The following is a 20,682-nucleotide window of genomic DNA, read 5'->3' on the forward strand; positions in this document are numbered from 1 at the left end:
GTATTACTTTAACTTATTCTGTTGTGAAGTTTATTTAAAATGTAGATAGGTATTTTTTTTCTTGTTTTTAAAATAAAATGACTATATATTTGGTACTTGATTAAATTACTTTCTCCCAATTATATGTTTATTGAAATTTCAAAATGATCATTAAAACGGGCTGTTTGGAAAGAACTTGTTTCTAGTAACTAAAATGAAATTTAAATCAATTCTGCCCTCTGGATTTTGTAGTAAATGTTTACTTACATAAAGAAGTTATTCCAATAAACATTTTTAGACCTAGCTGTTTATAGAGAACGCTCTTCTAAAAGGCTGTATGGCAATAAATAATCGGCAGTCAGCTACATGAAAATATTTGCCAATGATACATGGCTACTGTAATCCATAAGTTACAATGGTAATTTTATTAAATAAAAAATAATAGATTTAAATTTTTCTCTGAGCTAGACATGAAACAAAACAAGGCAACTTCAAAGTGTCTTAAACTTCAAATATGAACGGTTTAAAGGTGAACATCGTGTTTATATAATAAGCAATACTACTAACAAACAATTTATGCTTGCAAAACTTTACGTGTTATATTTATGAAATCTGTTTTGTCCACATGGTACTTCTATTTAATCTGGCTAAACTCGTTAAAAACTGGTACTGGCCTATGCATAGCACAATTTCTTTTTAATTCTAGTATACAATGTACATCTTTGAATCTTAAAATATGTAGTACATAATTTTCCTTAGTCTACAGATATACATGGTTTTGTATTAACGGTACACTGCCAAATCGTTTTAAAGTATATTCTCTTACCTGTAGGTTTTTTCCTTCACTCAACTACAATTCGATGGTTTATTTATCATCACTGTGTTTACAGAACATTGTGTACTGACATGACTACTTAGGGATGTAAATCTTAGTTAAAACTTTAACCGTTGAACCAATGCAACACAATATACAAATTTTATAATAGAGTGGCAGCATGAATGTTTTGTGCACGTTTGCTCTCCTACTGCAGATCTATCAAAATAAAATTTAACAGCAAAAACAATATGAGTTGTAATGTCATTCTTAAGGCTTTGTTGGCATGTTTTATATTACAAACACGTTTTCCACTTTCCATAGGCAGGTATGATGAAACCGCCACTTCGTCTAGATTACACTATATTATTGTATCTTGTAATCTAGATGTCTGTGGTATCAAAACAATGTAAAGGTTTGTTTTGAGCTTCTTCGTCGCCGACTTCCTTTGGTTCTCTTCAAACGAATATGGCTCCAGATTCCAGGAGTCAAGTCTAAGACAATGTCAGATACCAGAAGGTGCGATAAAAAGAAAGGTGAACCGGAGCTAAATTCAATATTCAAATTGCAATTTATGTTACAAAAATGGAACACTATATTTTATGAATTGGATATTTTGTCTTGTTCTTCAGGTATAAAAAATCTTAAAAAAGTTTAACTATGCACAAAAAATTAAAAACTAAAATAACAACAGAAAAGCTTTCATGTTAAAAATCAAGCATTCACCTGTAAGTCAAAACTGGTGAGAATTAACCCAAACATGAGAAGTATACAACACATGTCGCAAGCACCAGAGAGGTGAAACACAAACTGTATGTCTCACTTTCGTTAGTACCAGTAAACATTTGCCTCATGCTAAAAGCAGAGCTTTGGTGCGCAGCAGCAGCTAACCTATGTGCTCTCGTAAGGAGGCAATAGAAAATATCTTTAAAATAGGCTCAACTTAATTTGGAGAAGCATTCAAAATATGAAACTGTTACATTGGTTTTTGGGGTATGCATGGTAAACTATGTCATGTAGGCACATAGGCATTCTGTCGGAACCCGACTAATGATTCATAGTAGTTGGATTGTAAAGGGCAAATAAGTCTACTGTTGATTCAGAAGCTATTATTATCGTAAAGTAGTGTGAGCGTTTTAGAAGCTACTGAGGGCAAATATTACTGTTATAACCGTGTGCCGCGTGATGTCCTTATTGGTCACTGATCCGTGTTATTTGAACCTCAATTATGTTTAGTTGTTTTGAGTTGGCGTACTTGATTAATTGTGATTAATTATGGAGCAGCTGATAGAAGAAGTGAGAATATATATGCAGCACTTTGGGACAGTCGGTTACTTGCAAATCTTTTATGTATTATTCTTTGTACTCAGTAAAAATCAGTTTTTGCTAATTCCTTATTTTACAGCTCCTTGTCGGATTGTCAACTCTTTTCTTGGCATATAGTAGTCTTTTTGTTATTGGTAACAATGTTTTGGAACATGTTTCATTTTTAGTACATGGTGAAAAAGACATAAAATACAAAAAAAATGTGTATAATAACACATTTCTTGCCTTTTACTGTATGAAACAAAATGTAAATTTTGTAGTACTTATAAAATTATGATTTAGCCAATATTAACTAAAAAAATTCTTTTGGATTTTGCTAGTTTTTAATAGCTTAAAAACCTACCTCAGGCATATAGCTAGCTGTTATCTGCTTGTGGTTTCCCGTAATTCGTGTCTTCCCTCTTTATATCATTCTCTATAAATGTCAAAACTTTTTCAAATTGGTCTTTATTTAGTCTAAAGTACCGTCTGAATATCTCTTCACCCCTTGTAAATCAGCCACCAAATGATTGAACTATTATTATTAATGGGGAGCACCCAATGTTTTCGTTTAATAACTGAATACAGCATGACTGTATTTTCGTCATCACTATTGGAACTGTCAGCTGCAATCCACGATAGACCTCATAAACTCAACGTTACACCAAGGTACACAAAACGTCTTTATTTCAAAAGTAATTCATTTGATATCATTGATCAAATGTGAAAATGATTCATTTCATATAATTGATTTGTAATGCTAGGTAATTTTTTATATAATTTCAGTCCCTATACTAAAAATGTTTTTGATAAATTAAGGTAGTAATATGGAAAACAATAATTTTTATAATATCCATTGGAGATTTGTTTCAATTTCTTCCTCTCTCACCATAGTTTATGTTCAAGAATCCCACAAATTAGAAATACATGATTCTAGGCACTTTTTTTTAGAAAAGAACTCCTATTTCTTAATTAACCCAGAAACCAATCAAGAATCAAGAGCTTTATTGCAACATAACATTCACAATTTTACAACTATCAATGTTGTGTGAACAAGTTGCTCGTCAATAATATTTACAGAACGGTATATAAAATACTATACTTATATTAATTTACAATAGTGCTATGAGTAACCATATAATACATACAATTTGAAGTTGAGTTACATATAAAATATTACAAACATAACATTTGGCGGTCACAAATTTACAACTGGGTTATTTGAGCTACAGATTTTCTCACAAAATCTCTGATATTCCATAATAAACTTTGCTTAACAGTACATTTTTTACTGCATTCTTAAAACAAGGCTTTGTCAGCTACTTCATATGAAGAGGAACCTTACTATAAAATTTAGTTCCCATCAGGGTCGTACTCGTTTTTGGCAGATCCTGGGAAAGATATTTGGTTGGGCCCCGTCATGTCCTGCTACTCTCTTTTTTAAAATTGTATATTTTTCTTTTCTTAGGACAAGAAGCTTATAAATTGCACCTAGTCCTATAAGGGCCTTTGCGCTGCTTACAGAGTGACAGGATATTCTGGATGGGTAAGGTTGGGGTAGGGGTCACCTCCTATCGAGATCCATGAGGAAGAATTAGGGCTCTAATCTCAAGTCATGTTCCTTCGAAAGAAGAGGAGGCCATCTCTGAACCAGCCTCTCCATGCACCCTTGATAAGGGAACCTTTTAAGTCATTTCTAGTAATGAAGTGCACACCTTTCTTACTAAAATACAATGTTTAAACTATACATGTTACTTCATCAATTTTAGTTTTATTCATTTATTGTTAAAAAATTGTGTATAATATATAATATGTGTACCTTTTAGACCTTTTGTAGTAGGTGTACATTTTTTAAGATTACACTTTCATATACAGAGAACTATATACACTTTTGTACTTGTAAAACCAATAATTAAGCCAGGGAAAATAAATACACCAACTTGTATGACACAGTTACATGCTATGTTATGGGTAAATACATATGAGTCGTTTTATTATAAGACAAAATCTCGCAAGAATCTGTGGCCAACATAAAACTTTTTGATATGAAAGCTGTCAAACGTTTATGCGATTAGAGTATAAAATTTGAAGAACTCACTTTCTAGTATAAATTTTAGATTTTGGAAACATGGAAATTTACACAGCCTCTCCCAATTTCAAACTAAAGCATAATTTTTGGGATGCTTAAAAATATGAACATTTCCAAAAATGTATTAAAATGGTTAGCTCAAACAAATACTAGTATTAACGACGGTTCTTACCGCAGAAGATTGAGTATTACATCTGTTTGTACAGTTAGAACTATCTCCACACCTGTACCTGGCTCAGAGCCTCAGAACGCTAGCAGCATGATCTTCCTGAAGTCAGTTATGAATATTAAGTGAAGTCCTCATGTCTTGGGTCTACCGACACTGGCTGCATAAAACAAGCTTATAACCTACTACGCGGGTGTCATCAGACACCTTAAATAACAGTATGTTCCTAGCTGTTCCTGTATTTAGGATGATTCCGCAGTGAAGTCACTATCTTCTCATCCCTGTCCATGCTGATACACTAGGATTCAGAGTGTGCATGGGCATTCTGACCTGCAGGTGTGCAGTACTGCACTTATCAGGAGCACATGTCTACTTAACCCTTTCATGTTTTTGATGTAATATTATGTTCGTAGCGATTTTGTAAATGTGCTACTCATGTAATATTATGCATCGTTATATTGTACCTGTTTTATTAAGTTTTCTGCCATAATATTACTTAATAAGCATATCTATGACAATTGCGCATCACTCAAGTAGCATCCGGAGTATTGTATGGTTTTATTTCTAGTGTTTATTGTATCATGGTAATTATATCCAACATACAATTAGATAAATTGGTTTTGTTTACATGATGGTGACACAGACACGGATAGTAAAAATGATTTAGTGGACAATGTATAAAAAACATTTGAAAAGATTCTAAAAATAACTTTTATATGAAATAATACATATTTCAACACTACAAACTCAATAAAAACTCTATAAAAAACTACATCATTGTAGGTACAAGAAAGAAACAGTCAAGGGGTTAAGAGCTAGCTAACTATAGTAGCGGCCATCTTAATTTTAGCCTCATAAAAACAATTAAAAATCATGCAGGTTTACAGCCTTATTTTCATTCGTATAATAATGGGAGATGCCTCATTTTAAACATAAAATTAATACGCATCCAAACACTTTTTATAAATTTTTATTGTTAATTTTTTTTATCAGAATTAATTTTATTATTTCAGATTTTCAAAACGTTTATCTGACCTTCATCATTTAAATATTGAAAGAATATACACTTTACATAAAAAAACTCAAGAACAAAGTAAAGTGTTCGGATGCGCATTAATACAATCTTCAAAACGAGTCATCTTGCGATCGAAAATAGGGGTTAGAAAGGGTCAACAAATAAAGTGCATGAAATTTAAAATTGTTCTTATGGGAAAACTCAAGCTCATTTCAGTACAGACGGCTCTTAAGGCAGACAGCATCTTGTTGCACAAACCAAAAAGCATTAGGACATGTACATGAACTTTGACTCAGTAAATTAAATGCTTTTGAAAAAATACATTTAATTTACTTGTCATGGTCCATGCTTCATTGAAGTTTTAAAGACCTTTAACTAATAAACAATTAGAGCTATGGTACGTTTAAGTTTACTCCTGGTGGACTGTCCTGAGTTGTAAAAACTTAAATTGTGGAATCTGTAAGCGTGTAATACAGCTTTAAAATGATTCACAGTGAAAATAAAACATCAATTGTGGCAATGCACCCAATTTTGTGGATCAACATTTCCATTAAAAGATTGGATCTTTTTGTTCTGTTATTTTTAGTTTTGATTTTATTTAATGTATTGGATTTAATTTAAACCTTTTGGCTATACAATTATACATACTGGATAATCAAATCCTAATTATAGTCCCTTTAATATTGTACCTAAAAATGGAATTTGTCATTTCTCCAGCATGTTGTAACATTTTTTCTGTTCCTTTCATGCTGCATGCTCGCTTAGTCCTCAGCTCCAAAGCTAAATTGCGTAAAACTTACTTGATACTTACTTGATACTTGATGTCTTCGTCTTTGACTGATAAAACCAGATAGACTGTGTCAATTTTGTTTAAAAACTGTTTGCAATTTGTTCAGAACAATTTTGTCAAGTATTTAAAACTATATACACTATTTACAAAGGTTTATGGTGGCAGGACTAGAACAGTGGGTCATCTTCAAGTTCCTTGAGTGCATAGATAGGCCTACTTGTAAGTCTGGACCATATGGCTTCCTTGAACTTAATAGTGTTCATATTTCTGATGCTTTCCGGTAGGCTGTTGTATAGTTTGACCGCTGCTATTGGAAAACTGTTCAACGATTTTGAAAGTCTACATTTTAGGGTGTTTAGGTCTTTTGCATGGCGGGTGTTGTAGCCATGGACATCTTGTCTTCTCCCAAACAGAGATTCATTCTCCTTTACGTATATAAGCGAGTTCATTACATATTGGCCTTGAACCGTTAATACCCTGAGGCGTTTGAAAATAGGCCTACAATGCTCCAGATGGTCTGAAGATGTAATGATGCGTAGCGCCTTCTTTTGGAGAACAAGTATTCTGCTGCATGCTGATGCATGGCCCCAGAGCAGAATACCATAGGCTAGGTGGCTGTGAAAAAGTGCGTGGTACACCGTTACCAGGCACCGCTCTGGTACCACGTTTCTCAGTTTTCTCAGCAAGAAGATAACCCTGGAGAGTTTTGTGCAGACTTTGTCTATGTGGCAATTCCAATTTAACTTCGGGTCCAGCCAGAAACCGAGTAATTTAACGGCCTCATCACAGTCCTCTATGACATCTCCATTTTTTAGAGTACAGAATATCAGTTGTGTTTTTTCTTCGTTTAATTTTAGTTTGTTTGTGGTGAACCACCTCTTGGCATCTGCTAACAAGTCCTCGGCTTCCTGAAGCACGGAGTGTATCAGCTTTCCTCTGGACAGGAGCGTAGTGTCATCTGCAAACAGCACTGCCCTGCCTCCCAGTCTTAAATCATTCACAAGAATTAAGAAGAGCAAAGGTCCCAGGATGGAACCTTGTGGCACTCCATGCATGACTTCTCTACTTCCTGAAGTAGCCCCACCAAGCGATACCCTCTGTTGTCTATTTTCGAGATAGCTGGAAATAGTTTTGTGAACTGTTCCTTCGATCCCATAGGAATTTAGCTTGCTAAGTAGTATCTTATGCGGCACACAATCGAATGCTCGGCTCAGATCACAGAGCGCAAGAGCCATTGATTCGCCAGCCTCGAAAGCTTCCATTATCTTTGATGCTATGGATAATAAGGCAGTGGTTGTAGAACGTCCACTTCTGAAGCCATGTTGGGTGTTGCTGAGCAGATTGTTGGACTCAAAAAAATCAACCAACTGTTTTTTCATTATTGACTCCATGACCTTAGACACCACTGGCAGAACTGAAACTGGCCTATAATTCACCAGTTCCTCAGGATTTCCTTTCTTGTAGATGGGGACTGTGCGTGCAATCTTCAAAGCATCTGGAAAGATACCTCGACTAAGACACTTGTTTATTACTACTGATAGAGGGTTTGCTACTTCATGGATCACCGCTTTCAAAACAAAGCAAGGAACACCATAGATATCCGGGCTTCTAGAGTTCTTTAGCCTATTTACTATTTTTATAATATCTAGTGGCCGCACCTCTAACCAATGGTCTAATATAGGCTTAGGCCTATTTGCAATATACAGAGGGTTAAAGTCCATCTCCGGAAGGTTTGTCACTATCTCTTCAACAGCCTCTATGAAGAAATTGTTTATGTTGTCAGGACTTTCTGAGCAGGAAGCATATGGCTTCTTAGGTCTGTGTGAGTTTATAATATCCCAGGCCGCTTTACACATGTTGGAGGATGACCTATAGTGCATATAAACTATTACAAGGAATAAATTTTATATGCACTCTAGTCATATTTGTATTGCCACAATGCACATTTTTTTAGTTTAGGTAAAGCAGTAAAGTCGGTCTTGATCCCTTCAATTTATTTTCACAAAGGTACATAAAGGATCATAGATCAGACTATAATGAGTTGGACATAGAATCATATTAAAAGAATACTTTTCTGATGTGTCTCCTGAGCACTTATTTAATGTTACATTAATGAAGTGATTAAGCTTGGTATATCAGAATCATCAACATATGCTTGACATCAATGCATATGTTTAATCTAAAATTAAGTTTTGTTTTCTGAAAATAGTATATTTTTGTTGTTAATTTTTAATAGCTTATCCTCAATTTAAATCAGAGTAAACAGTACCAGGGCAATGGAATGTAATGAATTATTTAATTATGCTTAATTTATGGCGAATTTCTTTTATACTGTACAAACATCAGTAGCAGGACTTCATGTTTGTGAGACACATTGCTTTAACTCATGAGTTATGGCTATGGCTCATTTATTGAATCAAACTGTAGTGTGTTCTTGCAAAATTGAGTCACTGTCTTGAAGTCTGATACCTAAGAAATAGGAAAGAGTAAGTCCTAAAGTTTACGATTGGTTTCTGTCGCAGGAAATGGCACCGGATCCCAAAAGCGTGTCTCCGAGTTTGAGCTGCCGTCGGTACGTGATCCGGCCCTGTGGGGACCTGCCCACTTCAGACCTGGGGATCGCCCCCAAGGACATCCTCCCCCACCTGGACCGGGAACAGGCGTACAGTCTCATCAGTGACATCACTCTCTCCCCCTGTCTCACCCGCACTCTCAGCCCTGTACCAGTGCCACGACTCTCTCAGTGGTCTCCCCTCGGCATCCTGCCCAACCATCGGTAAGTCTTCTGTTACCTACACGCATTTTACAAGATATTTTAGGCATGTCTTCTGCCTTTTTGTGTCTACATCGCTAGGGTGTGAACACTACACTATTTCCACATGTTTAACCTTAATAGCACTATGAAGTTTATTTTGGAGAAGATCAGGACTTCCTTGATCCTAATCCTTATGCACTGGTTCAGGTGCGTGTTGGCAGTACTAACCGACATGGGGAGTCTTTGTCTGTACATGTTGGTAGACAATGAGTACCAACAGAAGGCCAACATCAGTGACCTCTGGTTGGGGGAGTGTCGAGCCACATGGGCGCCCCCGCTCCGCGACTACACACACCGCCTCACTGAGTTGCGCAACCGTGCTGAGATGGTCAAGATCACTGGTAAGTCATTTGTAAATTCTCAAACATAACTTATTTTTCATACGCTCAAGTGTTTTTGTTACAATACCTCCAGATAACCAAGAACACTACCATTTTCAAACTTATTCTCTGATATTGGTCAAATTTTAAACTTGAGACAGTGTATTGTTCACGAACCTCAACAAATTATTGCAGAAAAATGTATTAAAGTTTTCTATCACAACACTTTTACAATCTAGGCTAGAAGTGACGGAATAGGATTAACGTTTTAATGGTAAGAATGTTGAATTCTTTTATCAAAAAACTATTATCTCTTTATGTGTTCGTTTGTAATGAAATTCTCTGTTCATGTGGCAGGCATGTGCTGGCTAGAAGACACTCGAGGAGGGGCAGGCTGGCTGGCAGCTGCTTCCAAGAGTGGGTTGGTATCACTGTGGCAGGTCCGAACCTGCGCCTCCAATCCGCTAGACATAGATGTCTTCCTGGTTACCCAGTTCAATTCCGAACTCAAGATCGTCAACGCCTTACACTGGATATCACTCTCCTCAGGGAATAGTAAGTGAAAAACTGTCTTAACATAGATTAACTAAACGTGTTTAACATGTTTGGCAATACCCAAAATGGTTGTAATTTTTTAAATGATGCAATTTTGGTCAAAAATCAATAATGCCCATTCCTTTTCTTTTCAGTAAACATGTTCTGTAGTTAATAATAATGTTCGTAAATAGTTTTACAATGTCAAAAATACAGCCGAATAATATCATAATACTCAGAGAGTACTAGAAAACCACTGTAGTCATGAACCCACCGGCGGGGCATGACACTCATTTCTAATAGATAGTGTGACCTACCACTACTCCATCTGAAAAAAGTCCTGTAACCCACCAACCAATGTGGTGGGTCACACCATTGAGAATGTGTTAAAAATCATAAACATTTTGTAATATGTATTGGAAACGAGAAGTTTTAATTAACAGTTTAATACTGTTCAGCCTATGTCAGTTTCTTTTTTTTTGTTCTCTTTACAACAAGAAGCTTATAAATTACACCTAGTCCTACAAGGACCTTTGTGCTGCTTCCTGAGTTACAGTATATTCTGGATGGGTAAGGTTGGGTGTAGGAGCCACCTCCTATCGAGATCCATGAGGAAGAATTTAGGGCACTAATTTTCGAATCGTGTCCCCTCGAAAGAAGGGGAGGCCAGCTCTGAACCAGCCCCTCCAGTCAAAGCAGGCAGGGGGTGGTACTCCCTTATGTCGAGGCTAGCAAGAACCTTTGACTCTTAGGAACGAAACCTACCAACTCCAACAGTCATCTTCCACAGTAGACTAGACCTATCGAATTACCCTTGCACCTCAGAATCTCGACATTTGCTGTTAGTGATGTGCCGCTCCTGGACATCCATAAGCTTACCCAGATATAAGTGACACATCTTTTTTTGCTATGCACAGTGATAGGTTCAACTGGAAGGTATATAAACCAGCCAGAAGTGATCCCTGCTGGGTAAGCCCTTGAGACTCACGAAGAACATTAAAATTAATTATCCACTTTAATTTAAAACACGTGTTTTATTAATATTGTTACCATTGTAAATTACATTCAGTTTATAAATATTGCGTTGCTATAGGTGTCAGAGTTCAAATCAGTTTATATCAGCGTATATTCGGATCCTGACACGACCACTTGTTGTAGTACCTCTGACGGAGAGTTGTGCGAACTGTCCCTGTGGCTGGACATCAATTGTGGCAATGGTGCCGAGATCTTTGATGTTGTCATAGGGAGTGTACCACGCTGCGTTTACAGTTCCGCCTGCGTAGAAAGATTTCGTTGCCGTGTAACCTACAGGTGCTGGAATCATATATAAAAAATCATTAGTGGATCTTGTTTTCATCAGTTCTTTATAAGAAGTAAGCGGAAACAATTGAGTATTTTAGGACTTGATGGAATATAACCAAAGTCTTACCAAAAAACCCAATAAAGTAACCTTCATCACATGTGTGAACTATGTCACATGATTAAAATTTCACATGATTGTACTCTTTTTTAAATTCGTTTACCTATGCTTTTTCCACTACACAATACCAGTGAAAAAATGTTTGAATTTTACTTTTATCTTTTATTCTGACTACAAAATCAATAGACTTCTTCTTTGGACAAGAGGAACTAATGAACCAAGTTTCAAGTCTGGAGATCAGACAGGTTCTTGAGGGAAATATCAGAGTTGAAACATCCGAACCGATGGAAATTAAAAGAGGTGTTCCTCAAGGATCTGTCTTGGGGCCTGTACTGTTTGTGCTTTTCATTGGAGACCTTCAGGAGCACTTGGGGGAGGGTTGCTATCCAGTGTCATACGCGGATGACACTGTCCTCGTCACAAACAACAAGTCGGTGCAGGCACTGGAAATTGACACCTACACATCTATAACTAGAGCTAAGCACTACTGCCTGAACAACAATCTGATTTTCAATGCATCCAAAACCAAATGCATCATATGGGGAAAACATAAAGATTATGTATCTTTGCCACTGGACCTAGAACAAGTGCTCTCTGCAAAGCATTTGGGTGTCACAATTGACAATCGTCTCTCATGGAATCAACATGTAGACATAATGTGTTCAAAACTCAGCACAGCTCTTTTTGTTTTAAAGAGAGTTAAACACATTAGCACACCAGAAGCTACTAGAATCGCTTACTTTGCGCTTTTCGAGACACATGTTCGCTATGGAATAGTGCTTTGGGGGGGCTCTTCTATCACCAACCTTCAGCGAGTCCTAGTTATGCAGAAGCGTGCAGTGCGAATCATGGCTGATTTAAATCCTCAAGAAAGCTGTAGAGATGCTTTTAAGAACTTGGGCATACTCACAGTGGTGTCTATTTACATTACGGAGGTAATATTACTGGCTATCAGACAAAACTGCTTGAGGAACCGTGATATCCATGAACGCCAAACAAGACATGGCAATGACTTCAATCTGCCAACCCACAGATCAGCTCTATTCGCCAAGAAGCCAACCTATGCAGGTGCCAGGTTATACAACATGCTACCAGGAGAACTTAAGAACCTTGGCCCACAAGTTTTGAAGAGGAAAATGTTCAAGTGGCTAGTGGAAAAGACTGTATACAGCCTAGAAGAATTTATGACCATCAACACCTACTAATAAAAGTTAACAAAAATGTTTTAACTTATACTTTTTAAGATTTGACGCTGTCTCTGTTCTTGATGAATATGAAAATAAAGTCTATTGTCTATTGTCTTTAGAACCTTTCTATTCAGAGTTATAGTATGTTAGATTTACAGACAGATGGACAGACAGCGATACAATTTTGTGAAGGCCATGTCAGGTACTTAACCAATTTTATTTAAACATAATTACGTTTTGTTTGAAATGTTCTCTCTTACTATTTTACTTTACTGACATCTTTACATTTGTTGCATCACTTTTCCAAGCCACTATAAACTTGTTGAAACTTTCACTGAGTTTTATTTTGAAACATATAAACAATGTAGTGTACATTTTGTGTTTGCTTTAGTTTATTTTTATTTTAAAATAGTTACTCCATTGTTATACTGTAGTTTTGTAGTACAGTATCTCCTCACAATAATCAAAATAATAAATTAAAATTATTTTAGTTGTGAAGTTAAAATTGCAGTAGGATAATAGTGATTTTGGTCTGCCATATTCCAATAAGAATACAGTGATCTATCAATCATCGCAGTAGCTATCCACTGTTAATTTAAGTCATCCCTCTCACAAGTTTGATGATAAATCGGAATCACAAACAAGCATACTCTCATACTGAACTGAAGTATTGGTTCTTGAGCTACAGGCTGCTTGTTTGTTTACCGGTAAAATTAGTGTTCCAATAAAAGTTACAAATTTAATAAATGGAAAATGTTAAAATTTGTTTAATTTTGTTTCCAATCTTTAAATGTGCATTTTACTATAAAAACAACATAATTAGTAAGTATACACAATTTTACATTTTGTTGCTATTAAGAAAACGTAAAAGAATAACTCTTAAACTCATGTCTGTCCTTCTTTGAGTGGTAGTGAAATTAATTAAAGCTACCTTGAATTTCATCTTCTCCACCTCCATTTGTGCCTGTAAATACGACTGGTGTACCAATAGTGACAACTCGTCCGTGCGCTCGCTCACTCACCACGAAAAGTCCCAACACGATAAGAACACTGCTAAAACTCATGGTGATTCTTTGTGGTCTGAAGATGCAGCCTCTTTAAGACTTATAAACCTTACCCAATCCTAACTTGTCATGCACAGCAATGAGGAAAACTCGTTATTTTAGCAACAGCTGTCAGATGATACGGACAAGTGAATCCAATGCCTAACCATAAAAGACAAGCGTATCTAACGAATACTTCACCGTAAAAGGCAAGCGTATCTAACATTGTTCCCATTATTACATTACACTCTCTAAATAATTTACCAGCTGTGAAGTTTTTAGCAAACTGTAAAGGATAGTAATTTTGTTTTTCTGTGAGTTGAACAAAGAGCCTTAACAAAATTCGTTTGCATTGTAGAAACTTCTTTCTTATCAGATTTTATTAATTAATTTAAAGTCAAGAACTCCAATAATAATTACATTTTATTTGTATGAGGCCTTTCGTTTTCAGTAATGTGGGTGACTAACGATATTTTCATCGAAAAAGAAAGCCCTCACACAAATAAAATTTCATTATTATTGGAGTGTTTTGATTTAAAATTAATTTGCTTCATTTTCTTAATTTAAGCCTTTTAGGACAAGCGCAGCCCGTATTAGTCTGGTTGAAAAAGAAGTGTGAACTATGCATAGCCTGCTTTTTGTTTTAATTTTATGAGTCAGAAAACATTGTAAATCACGATTTTCAATTTTCAATGTTAACATATGTCTTTAAGATATTTATAGAAATATTCTATACAATCATGTTGGTATTATAAGTCATCTACATCGTTTTCACATTGTGTAACAGCTGTCATACGTGTCACTCCAGCCGTGAGACAAGTGATTATGTTCTGTATTTATGTGTAGTTGTGTTTTTACCCTTATTTTCCAACCAATCAATATGCTGTGTGTGTGTTTTTTTATAACTGTGGTTTAATTTTAACCCTTTGTAGCCTATTTAATTAACAATTTGTCTCTTTGTTACTGGATAGATATTTAGTACGTTATGAGATTTCAGTAAGAAACCAGTATGTTGAAATAGCTAAATTATAGTGTTCTTACCCTAACAATCCAAAAGCCAAGATCCAGTTTGTATTATATAAGCACACAACCTAGATAAATAGGAACACAAAATTGATAGGGAAATTTCCTCTAGTAAGGATATTGATCAGCCACGCTAGTTTTGGTAAAGGTCGAAATGGGAGAATATTAAAAATGTGAAAAAATATGTTTTGCTCAGATCACATTTGTTTTAGCTTGACACACTTAAATCCTACTATCTACCACTTAAATAAGTGTTGTATCAGGATCAAGGTAACCATATAAAGACACTTAAAGTGGTGACTTTCAATCTATCTACTTCACTGACGATGCAACGATTATGTGTCTTACAATCAGTTTTAAGTGTATCGAGCTAGGAAAAATATGATTTGTCAAAAAATTATCAATACATACTCGTATGTATAACTATTTTGGTATGCTCCCATTTTCACTTCCACCATAACTAGCAAGGTAGATAGAAATTTGTCTATTGATTTAAAGAGAAATTAGGTTCTGAGCAAATACAATGCAAATCAATCGATTCTCGCCTCCTAGACGATCCATACTGTTGGGAGTCTTGCTTCAATGTTAACATTGGAAATCATGATTTACAATGTTTTCTGACTTATAAAATTAAAACAAAAAGCCGGCTATGGATAGTTCGCTCTTCTTTTTCAACAAGACTAATGCAGGCTGTGCTTTTCCAAAAGATTTAAAAGAAAATGAAACAAATTAATTTTAATAATTAATTTAAAATCAAACACTCCAATAATAATTAAATTTTATTTGTGTGAGGGCTTTCATTTTCAATGGAAACATCGTCAATCCCACATTACTGAAAACAAAAGGACTCATACAAATAAAATTTAGTTATTATTGGAGTTCTTGGTTTTAAATGAATTAATAAAATCTGATAAGAAAGAAGTTTTTATAGTGCAAAAGAATTTTGTTAAGGCTCTTTGTTCAACTCACTGAAAAACAAAATTGCTATCATTTACAATTTGCTAAAAACTTCACGACTGATAAATTACTTAAAAAGTGTTATAATAATAATAATGGGAACAATGTTAGATATACACTGTTAGGAGTCTTGCTTCTTTTATTGACTTTGTTTATCAAACAAACTTCAATTAAAATTTGTCTAACTAATTGCTTTGAGTTTTCTGTACGTACCTTGAAGTTCGTCTTGGCCACCTCCGTTTGTGCCCGTGAATATCACTGGTGTACCGATTGTGACAACTCGCCCGTACGCCTGTTTGGCAAGCGCAAGGGTTGCCAACACGACTAGTACACTACTAATTCCCATGTTGCTTCTCATACGTCTGAACAGCCTCTTCAGAACTTATATACCCATTAAGTCTTATCTTATCATACACAGTGATGAGGAAAGTCAGTTTGCTCTTAATCTCAGTTGGCACAAGTTTTAACTGATAATTTACTTTGTGGCATTATAGGGCAATAAGGAAAGTGAGTTTTGTTCATAAGTTAAATGAATTGTTTACTTCTTTATACTTGAGGGGATTACTCAGTATTCTTCATGTTTTAAGAACTTTTACAGGCTTAAGTGACCCATATCAATGTACTTGTCATTTAAATAATTAACATTGTATATTTCTTTGAATACTTCTTACACCCATGATCATTTACATCTAATCTGGGACTTGGCTGCAGCATTTTCCTCCACATTCTTCTATCTCCTCCCTCCTACATCCTTGCTCACATTCAATTTAGGTGTGTTTCACCTTTGTTTTGATCTCCCTTGTGATTTCCTCCCTGCAGACTTCCCATCTTATTTTACTGAAACTGCCCCTTGTCCTCTCTTATCACATGTCCAGTCTGTCTTATAGTTCTCATTCTCACATTTACTACTGATTACATACATTTTAGAATATCATCTAGAAAACAATGATGAGTATTTAAAAAAAAAATTAATTGCGTTGTTATTATCTTTAGTAAAATGGTTAGTATGAATTAATAGGGTGGGAAAGGGTTGATTCAGTGTGAATGTTAAGTTTGGCTCCAGTTCATCTTTCTCCAGATTCTAGATGCTGTACTAAGAGGAAGGTGAACTGTAGCTAAACTCATAATTCACTTAACAGTTCTATCAAAAGTGGTGTGAATTTGTTGATATAGGTCATCGATATGCTAACACGTCTGAAAACCAGATTAAATTAGATTATAAATCAATTTTACTAAACTGTTTAACACTGAGTTTATAATTTTTTTTGTTACATGGATACATAGATTACAATCAAGAATAAAAATTTAAAACATGTCCGTAATACAAAATATTTAGGGTTAATCACAGATACATTCTATCTCAGGGTAGACTTGTTACTTAATAGTTGCTATTAAAGGGATGTGTGTGTATTGTAATCTTGGTGCACTGTAAACAATTTTATTTTTTTAATACAAGTTCACATCGATTTAAGAATTTATACATTGGCATGGGTTTTTTCATGATAAAAAATGTTTGCACGGAACACTGTGGATGTTACAGTAGTTTGAAAATATGACAAAATTTACAGTTATTAACCAAACATAGAGCTCAACTTTTAAATCTCATTGTTCTAAAAATTATGGATATTGTGGACTTTGGCCTAATGGTCTTACTTCTGAATGTTGAGTTTAGCTCCAATTCACCTTCCCTTTATTGCAGCATCTGGTATCTGATGCTGTCTTAGACTTGACTCCTGGAATCTGGAGAGATCCTAACAAAGTTGGCGATGAAGAAGCTCAAAACAAACCTTTTCATTGTTCAAAGATCAGAGACATCTATTAATTGGTGAAGTGGCAGTCTCATTGTCTTATCAGGTGCACAATTGAGTGTACTACGATGTTTCTGACATGATCTCTAAGCACGGTAGAGCAACCGAGTTGCTTTGGATCTCTTCAGACGAACATGACTCTAGATTCCAGGAGTCAAGTCTGATACAGCGTCAGATACTAGACGCTCCAATAAAAGGAAGGTGAACTGGAGCTAAACTCAATATTCAAAATGAATCAACCCTTACTAACATATGAGTAGGTCTTTCTTCTGTTTCAGACATCTCAGAATTTCTGACTTGTTAAATTTTATTTTATATTTCTAACTCAGTAAAACGTGCTCAGCCTCATGTCTAGGGCTGGTCAACAATCGTGTTTTAAGCCACAAGATTTCTGTGATGAGTGGCAGAGTCTCCTTTACACTTGGATTGTTCTAGACCTTTGGAGAAGTTGGATGTCCCACACATACTTTTAGGCAACAGGTTCGATTCTTCTGTGGATATGTATGGAATTAATTCAAAATTTACAATCTTAATTTTAATTCAGCATTCCATTAAAGTTAACTTCCTAGATAGTTCTCAATAGTACAAATCAAATAAAAGTGTACTTATCGCTTAGAGCTTATAGAAATGGGTATTTTATAAATGAGTGTTTTAATATTAGCAAATATTCCTTTATCCGATAATGAGTCACTGCTCTTACATTTGTCAAAAACTTGGCATACACATTTTCCGGTAGTAAGAGATGAAATCAACTGCACGCATTTCAGGTTTTCTGACAGCTGCGAGTTGGGATGGAAGACTTCGCTGTTTCACTCTGAGTCCTGCTCCAGCTCCGGGAGCCTCGTCCACAGCCCTGGCCCCGGCTGTACTAACCATTCATCAGCTGTGGCCAGAAGAGGACAAGATAGCAGTGTCCTACCTGACATCCTGGCCGTGGCAGGTACGATCTTACAGTATACGAGGTAGAAGTACGCCTCACCAACGTGTTTTAACAGGCTTCACTGAGGTTGCGTGCAACATTTCTAATCTATAACTATAAATATAAATTGAAGCGCCATAGAACTTGTAGAAATTAAGTTTCATGTAAAATTTATAATCTAAAATGGAATCTTCCTTGACATATCTTGCCACATGATACATTCAGATTTTTTCTCCCTAAATTGGGTTTCATGTTGTTAAATTATAAAAGTGTTTTATTGCATTAGTCTTTTAAAGCTGTATGTTTACAAAACGTGTTAATTTTCATTAGATTTTGAATGTAATACACTGGAACTCAAAATGAGTTTTAAATAGTGAAGTACAATAATTTAAATACATAGATGTTTGAAAGTACGTTAATTATTTAGAAGACCAGTGAATAAATCATAAATTTTTAATATATTTTTTATCATATTTGTATTTTGTTATTTTACTCATACAAGTACACTTTTGATGTAGCTAATATGTAGGTTTATTTTTGACTAATGTTACAGGATGGAATATTAATGTTGGCCATCAAGGGACCGTTTGTTATTGCATTTTATATGGACAGAGATGGGGAACAACGTTGCTACGCTGCTTACAGATCCTGCGATACTTCCATCAATGGTAAGGATCATCGGAAAATGTACTAAATAGTTCAGAGAATTTTTAACTTGTGCTTCTACAAAGCATATGGAGAAGGAAATATTCCTTATATTTCAAAATATTTATTTACATGCTCAATCAAAAAATGTTGTTAGCAACCCCTAACAGAATAAAGTGGTTTTTTTATTATTATTTATATCTGTGTTTATATGTAAGTGGACTTGCAAAATAACTATTAAGCCAAATTTAACAATTTCATTTGGTGTTCATGTATGAACAATTATATTCTCTGATCATTTTCATTTAAATGTTGTTTTATTATAACTGTTTTTATCTAAAATTAACATTTTGTGAAAACAACTTCAGTAATTTTTTCATGTGTAAAATTTATAAATCATTAAAATGTCAAAAAATGTAGTGTAAGACATATGTCACTAAACATCCCAGGCAAATGGTATAAAGATTCTAATTTTAATTTTTGGGTAGGATTGGAACTGAAAGTAACGTAGAAATGAATGGAAGTTTGATGAGATGTTGTATGTACCACTAGGTGAAAGTTATGAGTTTTTTATAAAACTAGGCCTATTGTATTTTTTTACTTTTTATATTTAACTAAGTTTTATTATAAAAATCATTATGTTTATCCAAGTAACATTTTTTGTTGAGAAAAGGAAAGTTTTCTAGCATAAATGAGGCTTCCAGTTGTGATTTGATTGTTTAATGAACAGTTCTCTGAAAATGGAAAAATGGCTAAATATAATGCAAGATTAAAAATTTATATCATATAAAATTAATCACAGTTTCATGACTTTTTACATTTAAAAAATATTTTCACACTTGGATTTGTTTGAAGGTATGTCACAACTGTCTGGTGATGAGGTTTTGTTAGTGACACGAAGCAGTCGCTTCACTCGCTTGGCCATCTCGCTAGGAAGTGATGGCAAGTTGATGTTGGCGAGTGACAAGGTGGAGAGTTACATCAACATCTCGCATATGGGCTGCTACGGACTCAACACTACTCGTAACAGAGTTATTTGCTTCATTCTACTCAGGTCGGTCGAGAACTGTTATCATTCATAGTGTTATCAGTGATAATAACACTGAAATAGAATTAAAAATAAAACTGTAGTAACTAAAATTAGTCATACGCTCAAGCTTTTCTCTACCAAATTCTCATCATGGATTTGACATGACGGAACTAAGTAGCAAAGAACCTAAAGATATGTTTTATTAGACACAGAAGTAAACTATAAACATTCAGCTGTAGTATTGAACAATAATTGAACGTGAACAACAACTCAAGGACCAGGATTATCATAAATGTACACTATTAAAATGAACAGATGAGTAATACAACTCTAAATATATTATATCATTCTCCCCTGCTTCATTTTGTGACATAATCCTGCATACCATGGTGGTATCCAGGAATACCATTGTCAGGGATTACTAGTTGAGTTAAAAAATGTTTATCTTGTGATAAATAGATAGTCATATTTAAATCATCCATGACAGTGGTGAATTTATGTCCGTGGCATGGATTAGTGGTTCGTGTACAAGGGCCATTTCTTTTTTTTTCTATGTCCGATCTTACACCATGACAGGCAGACACATGACAGGTCAGCGGTGTGCGCAGTAGTCGATCGCGCGTTTTTCCCTCTACAACATTTGTCATTGCTGAGTTTAATTAGCCAGTTTGCGCTTAGGTGTAGTCGCGTAAACATGACTGCCTCTATTGATTCTCCCGCCAAATGTGAACTGGGAGTATTATTCGTTTTCTACAAGCAGAAGGGAATAGTGCAGCAATCATTCATCAGAGAATCTGGCATGTTTATGGTGAAAACATTATGA

General features: G+C 35.1%; 2 protein-coding genes across 5 annotated transcripts in view; one reads left to right on the forward strand and one right to left on the reverse strand.

The window, feature by feature from the left end:
• Positions 1-20,682, forward strand: part of LOC124366330 (T-cell immunomodulatory protein) — a 42,945-nt gene that overhangs the window by 10,260 nt on the left and 12,003 nt on the right. For 2 of the 3 annotated variants that reach the window (XM_046822788.1, XM_046822789.1), the window contains exons 3-8: positions 8,681-8,934; positions 9,121-9,314; positions 9,651-9,848; positions 18,033-18,205; positions 18,738-18,852; positions 19,685-19,883. In XM_046822788.1, coding sequence (XP_046678744.1) covers positions 8,681-8,934; positions 9,121-9,314; positions 9,651-9,848; positions 18,033-18,205; positions 18,738-18,852; positions 19,685-19,883 — 1,133 coding nt within the window. Of the gene's footprint in view, positions 1-8,680; positions 8,935-9,120; positions 9,315-9,650; positions 9,849-17,555; positions 17,746-18,032; positions 18,206-18,737; positions 18,853-19,684; positions 19,884-20,682 lie in introns of those variants that run through there. The other variant, XM_046822793.1, reaches the window with a different exon arrangement.
• On the reverse strand, positions 10,842-15,835 carry LOC124366331. Of its 2 annotated transcripts, none has more exons than XM_046822794.1 (2): positions 15,671-15,835; positions 10,842-11,141 (listed from the first exon to the last, which is right to left on the reverse strand). In XM_046822794.1, exons 1-2 carry the CDS (start codon positions 15,813-15,815, stop codon positions 10,936-10,938), a joined length of 351 nt encoding a protein of 116 aa, XP_046678750.1. In that variant the 5' UTR covers positions 15,816-15,835; the 3' UTR covers positions 10,842-10,935. The 2 variants fall into 2 exon arrangements, with proteins under 2 accessions (XP_046678750.1, XP_046678751.1); XM_046822795.1 differs by lacking the exon at positions 15,671-15,835 and adding an exon at positions 13,366-13,631.

This window comes from Homalodisca vitripennis, chromosome 7 (genome assembly GCF_021130785.1).
Source record: "Homalodisca vitripennis isolate AUS2020 chromosome 7, UT_GWSS_2.1, whole genome shotgun sequence".
In the NCBI taxonomy this organism is placed as follows: Eukaryota; Metazoa; Arthropoda; class Insecta; order Hemiptera; family Cicadellidae; genus Homalodisca; species Homalodisca vitripennis.